At 38.9% G+C, this 16,793-nt stretch overlaps 1 protein-coding gene across 2 annotated transcripts in view; it reads right to left on the reverse strand.

The window, feature by feature from the left end:
• Positions 1–16,793, reverse strand: part of APBB1IP (amyloid beta precursor protein binding family B member 1 interacting protein) — a 121,070-nt gene that overhangs the window by 12,350 nt on the left and 91,927 nt on the right. For both annotated transcript variants that reach the window (XM_039478965.2, XM_074404905.1), the window contains 2 exons: positions 15,514–15,657; positions 9,502–9,612 (listed from right to left, as the gene is read on the reverse strand). In XM_039478965.2, coding sequence (XP_039334899.1) covers positions 9,502–9,612; positions 15,514–15,657 — 255 coding nt within the window. The remainder of the gene's footprint in view (positions 1–9,501; positions 9,613–15,513; positions 15,658–16,793) is intronic.

The following is a 16,793-nucleotide window of genomic DNA, read 5'->3' on the forward strand; positions in this document are numbered from 1 at the left end:
CCCCCCGCCCGACTCCAAAGCTATGTTGAATTCCTTACTCCTGGTACTTGTGAATGTAACCTTATTTGGAAAGAGGGTCTTTGGACGATGTGGTCCCAGAGGCAGGCTATGTTGGAGGAGGAAGCCTTCTTCCTTTGAGATGGAGAGTCAGGAGGTAGGAGAGTTACTGTGTGGGATAAACTTAAAAGTAAAGAGGAAGCAAACTGGGGCAATTCAATCCTGTTCTCTATTCTTTCTCTATCTCTCTCTTTCCTTTCTTTTTTAGAGGTAGGTCTTGCTCTGTTGCCCAGTCCAGAGTGCACAGATGTGACTGTGGCTCACAGCAGCCTCAAACTCCTGGGCTCAAACAATCCTTCCACCTCAGCCTCCTGAGTAGCTGGGACTACAAGTGTGCACCACCACACCAGGCTGACTTTTCGATTTTTTTGTGGAGATCAGTGCGGGGGCGGGTCTCCTTATGTTGCCCAGGCTGGTCTCGAACTCCTGGGATCAAGTGATCCTCCTGCCTCAACCTCCCAAAATGCTGGGATTACAAGCATGAGCCACAGTGCCTAGCTAAACATTTTTTTTAGAGACAGGATCTCACTCTGTTGCCCTGGCTAGAGTGCAGAAGCGTGGTCATAGCTCACTGCAACCTTGAATGCATGCTCAAGCGATTCTCCTGCCTCAGCCTTCTGAGTAGCTGGGACTATAGGTGCCTACTACCCTACCCTGCTGATTTAAAAAGTTTTTGTAGAGATGGGGTCTTGATATGTTGCTCAGGCTGGTCTTGAGCTCCTGGGCTCAAGTGATCCTTCTGCCTTGGCCTCCCAAAGTGCTGGGATTACAGACATGAGCCACTGTGCCTGGCCTGAACCATGTTTTGAAGAGCACAATGAGGCAGGGGCTTTGATGTATAATCTGTCCATCCATCCATTCACCCATCCATCCATCCACCCATCATTCATCTATCCATTCATCTGATATGTGTCAAATATCATCCCAAGCTCTGGAACACAATAGTGAGCACAATAGAAAAAGTTCTTGCTCTCAGGACATTTATATTCTACTAAGGGAGAAAGTCAACAAAAATACAAAACACTAAAGTAATAAAAATTTTCATTGCGAAAAATACTGTGAAGAAAAATATAGCTGAGGAAGGGAGAGTAAGCAGGTGACCGACGGGGCAGCATTCCAGCACTCTTTCCATTATACTCCACTACTTCCTATTAGATCTCCATAGAAACATAATTGCTCCTGGAAGATCTTTACTTCTGGCCCATTGCATCTAGCCCCAGAATGGAATGAGAAAGAATGCATGAAGGAATGGCTTCTATCCACGCACACAAGTGCCTTTATGAGGGCTAAGGAAAGTGAACACATGAGACTGAGAAGCCCTGTTGGTCTGCAAAGATAAGGGGAACTGCAGTTGGACAGTAAGCGGACGGTTTCCCGTGACTATGTTGCCTCTCCCCTGAGCCACTATGCTACCAACACATGGAAAGCTCCCCCGGAATCACACTCGGATTTCTTACCATACTGGGTCCCTCTGTGAGAGGCTTGAATGAATAAGATCCTACACACAAATAACCTATCATGATTGAAACAGGAAGAAAGAGAAAACCTGAAAAGACCAACAATGAGGAATGAAATTGAAGCTGTAATAAAAAGTCTCCCAACAAAGAAAAGCCCAGGACCTGATGGCTTCACTGCTGAATTCTACAAACATCTAAGGACTAATTCTTCACAAAGTATTTCAAAATTGAAAAAGAGGGAAGTCTTCCAGACTCATCCTATGAGGCCACATTACCCTGATTCCAAAACCAGACAAGGACACAGCAGAAAAGGAAAGCCACAGGCCGACATCCCTGACAAACACAGATACAAAAATCCTCAACAAAATACTAGCAATCCGAATTCAACAGCACATTCAAAAGATCATTCACCATGATCAAATGGGATCTATCCCAGCAATACAAGGATAGTTAAACATATACAAATCGATAAACGTGACACATCACATTAACAGAATAAAGATTAAAAACCAAATGCTTATTTCAGCAGATGCAAAAAAAAAAGCATTTGACAAAATTCAACACCTCAACAAGTTAGGTATAGAAGAAACATACCTCAACATCATAAAGTTTATATATGTTAAACCCACAGCCAAAATCACACTGAATGGGAAAAAGTTAAAAGCTTTTTCTATAATATCTCAAACAAGATAAGGATGTCCACTTTCACTGCTACTATTCAGCATAGTACTGGAAGTCTTAGCAAGGCCAACTAGGCAAGGGAAAGAAAGAAAAGGCATCCAAATTGGAAAGGAGGAAGTCAAATTGTCCCTGTTTGCAGACAACATGATCTCATATGTAGAAAATCTTAGACTCCACCAAAAAACTGCTAGAACTAATAAACAAATGCAGTAAAGTTGCAGGATACAAAAATTAGTAGCATTTCTATGCACTAATAGCTAACTATCTGAAAATCAAGAAAGCAAACCCATTTACAATACCTACACAAAAATAAAACACCTAGAAATAAATTTAACCAAGGAGGAGAAAGGTCTCCACGATGAAAACAATAAAACATTGATAAAAGAAGGTGAAGAGGATATAAACAGAAGGATATCCCATGTTCATAAATTAGAAGAATTAATATTGTTAAAATGTCCACGCTACCAAAAGTAATTGATAGATTCAAAGCAGTCTCTATCAAAATTTTAATGTCATACTTTATACAGAAATAGAAAAAAAAATTCTAAAATTTATATGGAAACACAAAAACACCAAATAGCCAAAACAATCTTGAGCAAAAAGAACAAACCTGGAGGCATCACACAAACGGATCTCAAAATATACTACAAATCTATAGCAGTGTGATATTGACATAGAAACAGACACATAGATCAGTTCAACAAAATAGAGAGCCCAGAATCAATGCATTTACAGCCGACTGATTTTCAACAAAGGCAAAAAAAAAAAAAAAAAAAAAAAAAAAAAAAAAAAAAACGAACAAGAACAAGAAAAAAAAACCTCACAAAAAGGGAAAGATAGTCTCTTCAATAAACAGCACTGGATTAACTGGATAACTACATGCAAAAGAATGTAACTTGATCCCTATTTCTCACAATAAACAAAAATCAACTCAAAATAGATTAAATAGGTAATGTGAGACCCAAAACTGGCTGGGTGCAGTGGCTCACATCTGTACTCCCAGCACTTTGGGAGGCTGAGGCAGGCAGATCACTTGAGATCAGGAGTTTGAGACCAGCCTGGCTAACATGATGAAAGCCCATTTCTAATAAAAATACAAAAAAATTAGCCAGGCATGGTGGTACATGGCCATAATCACAGCTATGCAGGAGACTGGGGCAGGAGAATTGCTTGAACCTGGGAGGCAGAGGTTGCAGTGAGCCAAGGTCACACCATTGCACTCCAGCTTGGGCAACAAGAGCGAAACTCATCTCAAAAAACAACAAAAACAAAAGCAAAAAAACAAAACCACATACACACAAGCAAACAAAAGAAGATCCAAAACTGAATCTGCATAGCAAGAAACAATCAGCAGAGTAAATAGATGACTACAGAATGAGAGAAAATATTTGCAAATTATACATCTGACGAAGAGTTAATAAGCAGAATTTGTAAGAGACTCAAATAACCCACTAGCAAATAAACAAAATAATCCAATTTTTTAAAAATGGACAAAAGATGTGAATAGATATTTCATCAAAGAAGACATAACCATGGCTAATAGAAATTTAAAAAATGCTTAGCATCACTAACCATCAAGGAAATGCAAATCAAAACTACAATGAGATATCGAATCATCCCAATTAGAATGGCTATCATAAAAAAGACAAAAAATAACAAATGCTGACAGCGATGTGGAAGAAAAAGAACTCTTATGCACTCCTGGCAGGAATGTAAATTAGTCTAGCCATTATGGAAAACAGTACGGAGGTTCCTCAAAAAAATTGAAAATACCTCTACCATATGATCCGGTAATTCCACTGCTGGGTATATATACAAAGGAAATGAAATCAATATGTCAAAGAGACATCTGCACTCTCATGTTTATTGCAGCACTGTTCACAATAGCTAAGATCTAGAATTAAGCCAAATGGCCATCAGTGGATGAATGGATAAAGCAAATGTGGTAGATTTATGCAATGAAGTACTACTCAGCCCCAAAAAAGAAAAATCCTGTCATTTGCAATAGCATGGATGAGCCTGGAGGACATGATGTTAAGTGAAATAAGCCGGGCACAGAAAGACAAATATTGCTTAATCTCACTCATATTTGGAATCTAAAAAAATCTAACAAAAATGTCACTCATGTGAATCTAAAAAATGTGATCTTATTGGATTTGAGAGTAAAATAGTGGTTACTAGAGACTGGAGAGAGTGGGGAGAGAGGTTTGTCAACTAGTGCAGTGTTACAGTTAGGAGGAATAAGTTCTGGTGTTCTACTGCAAGATAGGGTGACTGCAGCTAACAAGAATGCATTGCATGTTTCAAATAGCTAGAAGAGAAGATGTTACGATAAATGTGCTAATTACCATGATTTGATCATTAAATGTATACATATATCAAAACATCACAGTGTGTGTCATAATGTACAATTGCTATGTGTCAATTAAAAAATAAATGAATAAGTAAATAGGAAAGAAAGAAAAGCAAATGTCTTGGCCCAATCCCAGACTTACTAAATCAAAAACCCTGGGGGCCTAGCACTCTGTGTCTTAACAATATAAATGGTTCTGATGCGTACTAAAGTTTGAGAACCACTGGTTAATAAAAAGATTTGATACTAGAGGGCAGTAATATCTATCACTTACTGATATGTTTCCAGACATTGCACTCATGATTTTATAAGCATATCATATTTAACTCTCAAGAGAAGGGCTGGGCACTCTTATCTCTTGAAGATGATGCAATGAGGCTTAGCAACTCAATAGTGACCCAGTTACTAGATGACAGGGCCAGGACTCAGACTCCAATCTTTCTGACAGCACCTCTCATGAACAGCCATAGTCATCAAGCTCATAATGAAGAGGAAACTTTGGCCTGGACTTATCAAGCCATGAAACTGCAATCTGTTAACATGCCTTCCTGTATCCTAAATCCCTCTGGCAATCTACACACACATTCTTTGCATTTTGGAAATTGGCTAACCCTAATAAAGAATGATGAGATTCACTTGGGGTGGTTGGCAAAATATTACAGAAAACATTATATTAGGGAAAGTGATAGATTAGTCTCAAGCCTTTTGGAAGGCCAAAAGGTTTTATTGGGGCAGGTTGAAGGCAGCCACCTCTTTAATATTAGCATAGGAAGGAGATGAGAGACTGATCAAAAGGCCTTATCCCACACCCATTTGTCTACACTCTAACTTTACTCATGTTAATTTTGTGCTGAGTGATCTCTCTGGGAGGATTAAAGGGGAATTACCTGTTAATTGCATTTGCTCTGGGCCCTAGAACCAAAAGCTTTTACCAGTTGTGAAACCATTCTCTTAACTATGTTAATTATCCACAGGTGTGTTAACTTAGAACCTCTGTTGTAACATCTAGGGAATAAATGTGTGGATGAACAGGGAATCTAGGTCGATTGGTTGCATTCGCTCTCTGAAAGCAGCCAGACGCCATTCCCTGGCCTTCTTGAAACGCTGTAATGGTGTGAAAGTGCATTCATTCATCTGTCGTTGAGTCAGAGTCTGAAGGTCAGACCTCTGGGGTGGTGAAACCCACATCTCAAAGAATAGCAAGCAAGAGTTTTTATTTTATTTTTTTAAATCTGCAGACAAAAAGGGAAATAAGTGACCAAAATCTTCATAAATAAAAGATGTTCATAATAAACAAATTTTTTCTCTAAATCTCAACAGACTCTTTACTCAGCAAGTAGATAAAAATTCTCAGTATTTTGGAAAGGAACTGAGAAGCATGCTTAAGAACAAAATGAGCAGGGTGATTGCACATGAGGAAACTGACTTTAGAACAGAACTGAGCCTCGTCCTGAGAAAAAAGGAAATGCACATTCTGGAAGGGTTGCTCATGACTCTTGCTCCCAGATTCATTAGCCCTGCTGGGTTCTCCACCTCTGAGCCCCACTCTCTCCTTTGGGGAGATCCTCAACTCTCTCTTGAAGACCCAGACCTTGGATAGTAGGAATTTTTAGAAATTCTAGTTGAATACTCTGGGAATTAGCATTGCTGTTCTTGGAGTAATACCAGGATAACCTTATGTTCTAGGTCAGACAATTCAAGTCCTGCCAGTTGTAGATCCGAGTCCCAAACTTATGTGTCATTTTGAGAAACTGAGTCCCTGCCCCGTTCACTGTGTCTAAATCTCCATCCTGGGAACGTCTAGTCAGAGACCTTGCCTTTTTTTTGACAGACATCCCTGCTCTGGTTTCTGGACCCCAGCCCTGGGGTTTGGCTCCTGCTTCCTTCTAGACTTTCATCCAGTCTGCCCACTCTGAAGGCCATCCCTCAGTACAAAACTTGACCATGCTTAGGAAAAATAAAGATTCCTAGGCTCCCTCCTTAAACCCTAACCCTAACCCCAGCTTCCATCGTTATTTTGATTTAGTGGGCCCAGAGCCCAGAAACCTGCATTTTTAGTGGGTTTCCAGTGACTCTGATTCGGCCGGTTTACTGATTGGCATTTCAGAAACTTTCTCCAAAACCCTCTCCTGATTTAAGAAGTGTGGGCAACACTCTGGCGATGAAGTGTGTTGAAATGCCCACGTGGAAACTAGGACCTCCATTTTGGTGATTTACTGGGGTCTTAGGATTCCAGACATGGGAAGACATGGCTCAAGGGCAGGTGGAATTGTGGGAGGGGCAGGGTAGTGGGAGACACTTCGTGTTCAGATCTCTGGGGGCCCAAGAAACAGTGTCTGAGAGAATGGCCTCTGAGCCACACTGCCTGGGTTCCCATTCTGACTTGGCCACTTCCAGGCTAGGGAGTCTCTCGGCACACATTCCACAACTATAAAGAAAATGCCAGGGAAGTGCTTGTCATTCTTTTTTGTTATTGTTGAGACGGAGTATCACTGTTGCCCAGGCTGAAGTGCAGTGGTGCGATCTCAGCTCACTGCAACCTCCACCTCCAGGATTCAAGCAATTCTCTGCCTCAACCTCCCGAGTAGCTGGGATTACAGGCGCCTGACACTCTATTTTTAGTAGAAACAGGGTTTTACCATCTTGGCCAGGTTGGTCTTGAACTTCTGACCTCATGATCCACCCGCCTCAGCCTCCCAAACTGCTGAGATTACAGGCATGAGCCACCACGCCCAGCCGCCATTATTCTCATTTTTCCTATATCAGGAACAGACAAGGAGGTGTGAGGACCAGAGGCACGCAGAGCATGCTCCTCAGCTCTCTTCCTCCCTCACCTCAGGGGTTTGCCCTTCCCATTCTTATTCCTGGAGGGTTTGTACTGAAGGTCATTCTTGCTCCCTCACTTCGTTCACATCTTCTGTCAAATGTCACTTCCTTGGAAAGCCTTCCTGTGAACCTCCCATCCAAAGCAGCCCTGGCCCTAGCCCTGCTTCATATTGCTCTTTTTATTACTTAACATCACATGACTTATTTTTTGTTCTTTGCCATTTTTAAACTCCATGAAGACAGGGATTGTTGTATTTTTTTCACTGCCCCATTCCCATTACTGTTCCAAGTGAAAAAAATAATAATCCTTGTCATTCAACCAATATATTTTTTTCTTTTTTTTTTTTTTATTTTGAGGGAGAGTCTCTCTCTGTCACCCATGCTGGAGTGCAGTGGTGTGATCCCAGTTCACTGCAACCTCTACCTCCCAGGTTCAAGTGATTCTCCTACCACAGCCTCCTGAGTAGCTGGGACTACAGGCGTGTGCCACCACACCCAGCTACTTTTTGTATTTTTAGTAGAGACATGGTTTCACCATGTTGGCTGGGCTGGTCTAGAATCCCTGGCCTCAAATGATCCATCCACTTTGACTTCCCACAGTGGTGGGATTACAGGTGTGAGCCACTGCACCCAGCCGTCATTTAACAAATATTAAATGAATAAATGAATGAGTGAGTGAATGGATCCAGCCTTCTCCCTGCCTCCAGTGACTTCACCGTCGTTGTCTTGGGGCTCTTCTGTGTAGGGCAGGGTTCTTGGCCGCAGCACCGTTGACACTGGGGGCCAGAGAAGTCTTTGGTGTGGGGGTTTTCTTGTGCACTGCAAGTTATTTAGCAGCTCGCCTGGCCTACCAGATGTCAGTAGTCCCTGTTCCATCCCCTAGACTATGACAATCAAAAATGTCTTTAGAGTTGGCCAAATGACCCTTGGAGGCAAAATGCCTGGTTGAGAACCACTGGGGGAGTATCAGGCTGACTGGGCTAGTATAGTGGCTTTTATTATTAATATTATCTGTAAATAACTAAAAGTGGATGCTTAGCAATTTAAAAAAGAAAAAGTCTAAAACATCTGAATGAAAATCACTCAATATCCTGAGTCCATGATGAAGCCAAGAATTTCAACCAATTATTATTTGATTACAATAAGTGATTGTAATTGTTCAGGAAGTCAAAATTACTAAATATGATTGATTTGGCCTGATTATTATTTTTGATGAAAAAGAAACACAGACAAAAACTTACCATAGTCCTCAATCCAGAGTTCTGTAGGCAAACAGAAAAACACACCACATGTATGGCTGTAATAACCCATCTCCTGATTAGACTGATCTGAGATTCTAATTTTTAAAAATGTAAATTGGCCAGGAGTGGTGGCTCATGCCTTTAATCCCAACAGTTTAGGGAGATCAAGATAGGTGGATCACCTGAGCCCAGAAGTTTGAGACCACCCTGGGTAATATGGTAAAGCCCTGTCTTTAATGAAAAATATAAAAATTAGCTTGTGTGGTAGTCTGTGCCTGTCGTCCCAGCTACTTGAAAGGCTAAGGCAGGAGGATTGCTTGAGCGTGGGAGGCTGAGGCTGCAGTGAGCTATGACTGCACCACTGCACTCCAGCCTGGGTGTCATAGTGAAGCTCTGTCTCAAAAAAATGTAAACCATATCCAACATTTGATAATTTTGCCTTTTGACAATATACACCTTAAATGTCATGACCCAGTAATTAAAACATTTTTTTTTGGCTATTTTCTATAGATTTTCTAGGAGATGTTGCAAGTTTCTAATTTCTAAAAACTTCTTATGGTGGTATGAGTCTAGTAAATAAAGAACTGAAAACTTTTTTTAGTCTTATCAGTAAGATTATAAATTAATTTGTTTAAAATGTGGAACTTCCATTTTTCAGAAGTGAAGAAATCCCCAGACAGATTTACCTTAAAGTTTTAGGTTCAGATAGGAGGCACTGGGGAAAATGCCCCAAATTGATAGAAATGTTTCCCCCATTCCTATTTTGGTTAAACCATTTTTATTATGTTACACATTTGGTTAACTATATAACATTTAACATTTTCTTCCTTAAAAAAATTGACTCAAATTGCTTATAAATCTAAACGAATGACTTCTTACAACATACCTTTAAAACAAAGCAGTAGTCAGTGGGTGCTTTATATTTCATTTTATGCTGAGTCCCGTAGTAAATGTTGACATTTTCAAACTGTATAAAACATGCCAGATCTCGAGATGTCTGAAAAACACGGAAAAAAAAGTAACTTCAACTGAGATGACAGTTAGCAATTTTTCTTAGTTGGTCTTGATGGCACAACTAAGGATTACGTTTTAGTAAAGAAAATATTGACTTTTAGGTAATTTATATAAACATCTGCCATGTATAGATTTTCTGAAAGACAAGCCTGAAAGCTTGGAATGGAAACTGATACAGCCAAATTTGGGGACAATTTCGTAAGATCTATGTGTAAATCTTTCCCAATATGAAAGATATTGAATGTTCCCAACACAAAGAAATGACAAATATTTGAGATGATGAATGTGCTAATTACCCTGATCCGATCACCGTATATTATATATATCAAAACATCACTATGTACGTTAGGCACATGTACAATTATTATTTGTCAATCAAAAAATAAAATTAATTTTTTAAAAAGAGTACGGCCAAGGAAAATCTGTGTCACTGACCTAGAAATGGAGTGAAAGATTATACTGCTGTCCTAATGCCTGACTGGGGACTCTCAGAGTCAGAATGGACTGTCCTTGAGATATCATATTATTGAGCCAGTCAAGACAAGGTGACCACTTAGCCAGAAATTTCATTTTGGCTTTTGCCATTTTAAGTCAGTGATGGATTTCGTGATTAAGCATTAATTAAAAAGTCCCCCTCAGGACGAACAATGAGAGATAAACTTATGCTCAGTAAATCAGCACACACTTCATGCACTTCCTCCTGAGAAAAAGGATTTCTTTCACAAATTCTCTCTACTGCAGGCGGTGTTGCCATGGAAACAGAGACCTCTCCTCTGCAGATAATGGGAGTTGTGAAGGCTGCAGCCTGTAATCTACATATTTGGTTACACTTCAATTACAAATTTGTTCCATTATTTTTTTCTTTCAACTTCCATAATTTTTTACCTAGTTAGCGAATAAAGAATAGAGAACAGAACTATCTACACCTTAGCGCACAATTATTTCTTTATATATGCTTGTACATTCTTTTCTTACAAGATATTTTCTTCTGGATGTTCAAAGTTTACATTTTTAAGTTACAAAATAATGCAAATTAGTCACAATTTAAAATATATATAATAAAATGCACATCTTCCTTCACCACCCCTTTTTCTTATTTTGTTCTTTTCTCCAAAGGTACCATAGTTAATAGTTTGGTAGTATTCTATTTTATTCTATTCTATTTCGCTATGTTGCCCAGGCTGTTCTTGAATTCCTGAGCTCGAATGATCTACCTTCTTTGGCCTCCCAAAGCTTTGAGATTACAGGCATGAGCCACTGTGCCCTACCTTCTTTTTCTTAACAGTGCGTGTAGGAGTCTTTCTATATCAAGACACATGAATTAATACATGACATTCATTTTATGGCTGCAGGGAATTCTACTGTATAGGTGTAACAATTTATTTAACTATTCTACAGAGGATTAAAAGTTATTTCAATATTTAGCTCTTAAAAAACGACTGTGCATATGAACAAATATTTCTGTGAAATAGATTTGTCAAGCATAGAGTTGGCATTTTTAAGGATTATTTTTCTCTTTTACATTTACATAGATTTTGCTAAATTGTTCTGCAATCTGGCTGAATGATTTTCCATTCTAACCTCACAGGTGTGAGTGTCTCTTTTTGTTACCCAATTCTGCCAAAATTGGAATATTATCAATATTGTTTATTTTCTCAATCTCATGTTTAATTTACATTTCCCTGATTACTAGTGAGACGGAGCAACTTTTAGCTATGCAGTGACTACTGGTACTTCTTTTTCTGTAAATTTTCCCTTTAAAAGCTTTGCCATTTTTCTATGTTTATCTTATTTATTTATTTATTTATTTATTTTTATTTTTTTGAGATGGAGTTTTGGTCTTGTTGCCCAGGCTGGAGTACAGCTTGGCTCACTACAACCTCTGCCTCCCAGGTTCAAGCGATTCTCCTGCCTCAGCCTTTCAGGTAGCTGGGATTACAGGCGTGTACCACCATGCCTGGCTAATTTTGTATTTTTAGTAGAGACGGGGTTTTGCCATGTTGGACAGGTTGGTTTTGAACTCCTGACCTCAAGTGATCCACCCGCCTTGGCCTCCCAAAGTGCTGGGATTACAGGTGTGAGCCACCATGCCTGGCTGTATGTTTATCTTTTTCTTATTGATTTGTTGAAGTCTTTATATCTAATGGATACTTAAGTAACAAAATAATGCATATTAGTCACAATCCATGAAATATTCAGACTCGTTTATACATGTTGCAAATATACTCTCTGACTGTAGTCAGTCTTTAACTTCTTGTCTGGTAACTTTGGCCAAAAGCAATTAAAAATAGCTTTATAAGGTCAAATCTGTCTATTTTGTCCGTTACAATTTTGAGTTTTTAGTCTTGCTTAGGAAAGCTTTCCCCAGCCCAAAATTATGAAAACATTAACCTATATTTTCCCCTCCCTCCCTCCCTTCCTTCCTTCCCCTTTCTTTTTTTTTAGGGTCTCATTCTGTCACTTAAGCTGGAGTGCAGTGGCACGGGCTCAAGAGATGCTCCCCCATCAGCCCCTCAAGTAGCTAGGACTACAGGAATGTACCACCATTCCCGCTATATTTTTTTTTAATTTTTTTTTGTACAGACAGGTTCTCCTTATGTTTCTCAGGCTGGTCTTGAACTCCTGGGCTTAAGTGATGCTTCTGCCTGGGCCTCTCAGAGTGCTGGAATTATAGGCATGAGCCACTGCACCCACCTGACCTCTATTTTCTTCTAGGATTTTATACTAATTTTCTCCAAAGATATTTTAATCAGTCAAGAATTTGATTTGGTACATGGATTGAGGTAGGAAATCATATTTCTAAATGGATAAACAGTTATTTCAATGCTATTCACTGAATACCACATTCTTTACCCACTGCTATCCCATAAAATTCTAACTTTAACTTCTCTTATGTTAGATGGCTGTCTGTCGACCTGTTTGTCTCTCTCTGTACTGTTTTTATCTAATGTTTTGACATGGTACATTAGATCTACCTTGATGTTCTCCACAATTTTGGGGAGGTCTATTTTAGAACAGTGACTTTTTTCCATGAATTTTAGAATCGGTTTGTGAATTTCAAGTAAATAAATCCTATTGATTTTTTTATTTTTCTTTTTGAAACAGAGTCTCGCTCCATCACCAGGTGCCAGGCTGGAGTGCAGTGGCACCACCTCCGCTCACTGCAACCTCCGCCTCCAGGGTTCAAGCAATTCTCCTGCCTCAGCCTCCTGAGTAGCTGGGACTACAGGCGCATGCCACCACGCCCAGCTAATTTTTTTTTTTTTTTTTGTATTTTTAGTAGAGACGGGGTTTCACCATGTTGGACAGGATGGTCTCGATCTCTCGACCTCGTGATCCTCCCGCCTAGGCCTCCAAAAGTGCTGGGATTGCAGGTGTGAGCCGCCGTGCCCAGCCCCTATTGATATTTTTATTAAACATACATTGAATTTACAGAAAACTGGGAAGAATTAATAACTTTTCATTTACCAACATGGTATTTTTTTTTTTTTTCCAGATGGAGTCTCGCTCTGTTGCCAGGCCTGAGTGCAGTGGTGCGATCTTGGCTCACCGCAACCTCCACCTCCTGGTTCAAGTGATTCTCCTGCCTCAGCCTCCCAGGTAGCTGTGACTATGAGTGTGCACCAACATGCCCAGCTAATTTTTAAATATTTTTAGTAGAGACGGAGTTTCACCATGTTGGCCAGGATGGTCTCGATGTCTTGACTTTGTGATCCACCTGCCTCGGCCTCCCAAAGTGCTGGGATTACAGGTGTGAGCCACTGCGCCTGGCCGGCAACCTGGTACCTTTCTTCTGATTCAGTTCTACTTCACTTCTCTTATTCAAGTTTATATTTATGTCATATAGCTCTTGAACATTCCTTGTTTATTGTTAGGTATTTTGCATTTTTTGTTTCTAGACTGCATGGATTCTTTTGCATTATATTTAGTTTGCATATTGTGGGTATAAAGAAAAACTTTCTTAGTTAATACATTTGTTTGGTTCTAACAGTTTTTCAATTGAGTGTCTCATATTGCTGGATAGATAATCATGCCAACTGTGAAAAATCAGTCTTTGCCTCTTCTTTTCTGTAGTTATACTTACTATTCTTTTCTTTAATGTATTAGTTACTTCCTCAACCCAGTGTTAATGGTAACAGTGACAGAAAGTATTCTTGTCCCACTCTAATGTAAACATTTTTTTAAAAGACATAGTCTTGCTCTTTCTCCCAGGCTGAAGTGCAGTGGCATGATCTCAGCCCACTGCAACCTCCACTTCCCAGTTCAAGTGGTTCTCCTGCCTCAGCCTCCCAATTAGCTGGGATTACAAGTGTGCCACCACACCTGGCTAATGTTTTTATTTTTAGTAGAGATGAGGTTTCACCATGTTGGCTGGTCTTGAACTCCTGGCCTCAAGTGATTCACCTGCTTTAGCCTCCCAAAATGCTCGGACTACTGGCATGAATCACCACACCTAGCCAAATGTAAACACTTTTAATTCTCATCACAGAGTATATCATTTGTTAGTTGCTTATTTATATGTATCATTTATATTTCAATGCCTAAGACATAAAAATTTCTAAAAGAAAACAAATAGTTTGTGGATCAGTTGTGCAGTGCCCAGTGAGGGATTGGAATGAGATAGCAGAGATGGGAAGGAACCAGATCTAAGGCTGGGAACAGAGTGGAAGGGGCTAAGGAGAGCAGTAGCTACCCTGGACCAAGAGTTAGCCATAATGCCCCTCCTGCCTTCCAACAGAGACAAGAGTCTCCTCACTAGAGGCAGCAGACCTGGATGTTCACGATGACTTCATCGGCTTGGAAGTGTGAGTTATGCTTTATCAGAGGAATCCTGCAATGCATAAACACACCATTGGTGGTGCCCTGCATTTGGAAGGGAAGGCAAATGTTTCTGCTTACCCAAGATACAGATTAGAGATATATTAAAGGTGAACAAAAGATGGAAATGTCACAATCCTCTAAGAAAGGTCTTAGAGAAAGCTGATGGTCAGAATAAGAGATAAAACTACGTTTCAAGGAATAATTTAGTACATACCTATAAATTTGAGGCAATAATCCCAAATCACCAAGTAAAAGTTAAATGATGTCTAAAATACCCTGTTAAGATTAGGCAGGGAAATTCATAGAGTACATCTCAGAGAAAAATTCTAAAATATTCAGAGTCTAAGGGCTAAAATCTCAAGCAAAATCTAGTCAAGAGCTGGGTGCAGTGACTCATGCTTGTAATCCCAGCACTTTGGGAGGTTGAGGCGTGTAGATTGCTTGAGCTCAGGAGTTCAAGACCAGCCTAAGCAACATGGTGAAACACCATCTCTACAAAAAATACTTTAAAAATTAGCTGGGTGTGGTGGCATGTGCCTGTAGTCTCAGCTACTTGGGAGGCTGAGGGGGGAGGATGGCTTGAGCATGGGAGGTGGAGATTGCAGTTAGTCAAGATCATGCCACTGCACCCCAGCCTGTGGATTAGAGTGAGACTCTGTCTCAAAAAAAGAAAGAAAGAAAGAAAGAAAGAAAGAAAATCTTATGAAGATTTCTAAAACCTCTATGATTCCAGATAAAAGAAATTTAACTATAATGACTATAGAACAAGAGGAGTGAAAAAAAGTCCTTGGAAATAGGTAAAGTAACAAAATAATCTCTAGAAAAGTGCTTTTGCAATCATTTTTGAAACCTGACTTTAAAAATAGATAAAATAATTTTACCTTCAAGAGAATTATGGAAAAAATAAAAAAGATTTCAGTATTACTGTCCTATTTGTATACATGCTGCAGGATTATGGAATCCACAGCAACAGAGAATATATTTAACTTGCCACCTGAGGATTTCTTTAGTTTCACTTTCATAAAATGGTTTATTGCTAAGTGCTTTTTTTTTTTTTTCTGACCTTAGTCTTTCCTTTGGGTACATAATAAATTCCAGAAGCCCGTAAAAGAAAATAGCGCCTTTTCCAGGATTTCTTTCCATCATCTTTCAAATAAAGAGCGCCTTCCAGTTCTGGTACAATGACAGATGTTCCACAGAAACTTTCCTGAAATTGAGATTCCAATGACAGAAGATACACATGAAAGATAAAGCATACATTTTTATTCACATTTAAACAAACTTGCGAATTAGCTTTTAACCTAAAAGTCAATTTTGTGTACAACTTTGATTGAATGCATATTTTTATATTATATGATACTTACCAGAAGACAGGAAGAATAACATATCTGTCAAGAATCCAGGCTCCTGAGTTAGACTTCAAGTCCTGCTCACCACTTAGCTTGGCAACCATGGGCCATTAAACCTCAGTCCACTTACTTGTCAAAACTGAGTAACAATAGCCCACTTCATAAGGTAGGTTGTGAGCACAGTCTTGGGATATTGTAAAAGTCAGCATTTAATAAAAGTGATTCATGTTATTATAAAATGGAAGATAGAAAAAGTATTACTTTCCTGATAAGTAAAAAAGTTACTGTTTCATTGCTGGTAAATGGAACAATTATTATATATAATTCTATACACAAAATCAGGGAGGACAGTTAAAGGGTACAAAATATAAAGAGAAAGAATTAATAAGCCCTACTATTTGAAAGCACAGCAGGGTGGCTATCGTCAATAACTTAACCGGACATTTAAAAATAACTAAAAGAGTGTAATTGGATTGTTTGTAACACTAAGAATAAATGCTTGAGGAGCTGAATACTCCATGTTCCATGATGTGTTTATGTCACATTGTATGCCTGTATCAAAATATATCATGTACCCCATAAATATATATGCTACTATGTACCCAGAAAAATTAAAAATAAAAACAATCAAATAAATAAGTTAATATTTTATTCTCGGTATAGTTTTCTTTTCAAAGAAGGAAGAAGGCAGTTATTAATACATCAGTATCAGAAAAGAATAACAAAGCACTTCTTCTAGACGTAGATTTTTAAATCTCAAAACTTGCATAGAATTATATAATTCTTAATAAATTTTGTTTTAAAAAGCGATAGAATACAATTATATATTATTCTATTTTACAATTCAGATATTCAAACTTTTTTTTGCTTTTTAAAAATAACTCTCAATCTCCTCTCATTTAGTTCAATAAATGCAAAATTACAAAATTTTGCATCCTCCAAATACATTTTTAGGTAGTAGAGTGGGAAAACATTTTTGTTCACACTCCCCAGT

This window comes from Saimiri boliviensis, chromosome 8 (genome assembly GCF_048565385.1).
Source record: "Saimiri boliviensis isolate mSaiBol1 chromosome 8, mSaiBol1.pri, whole genome shotgun sequence".
Taxonomy (NCBI): domain Eukaryota; kingdom Metazoa; phylum Chordata; class Mammalia; order Primates; family Cebidae; genus Saimiri; species Saimiri boliviensis.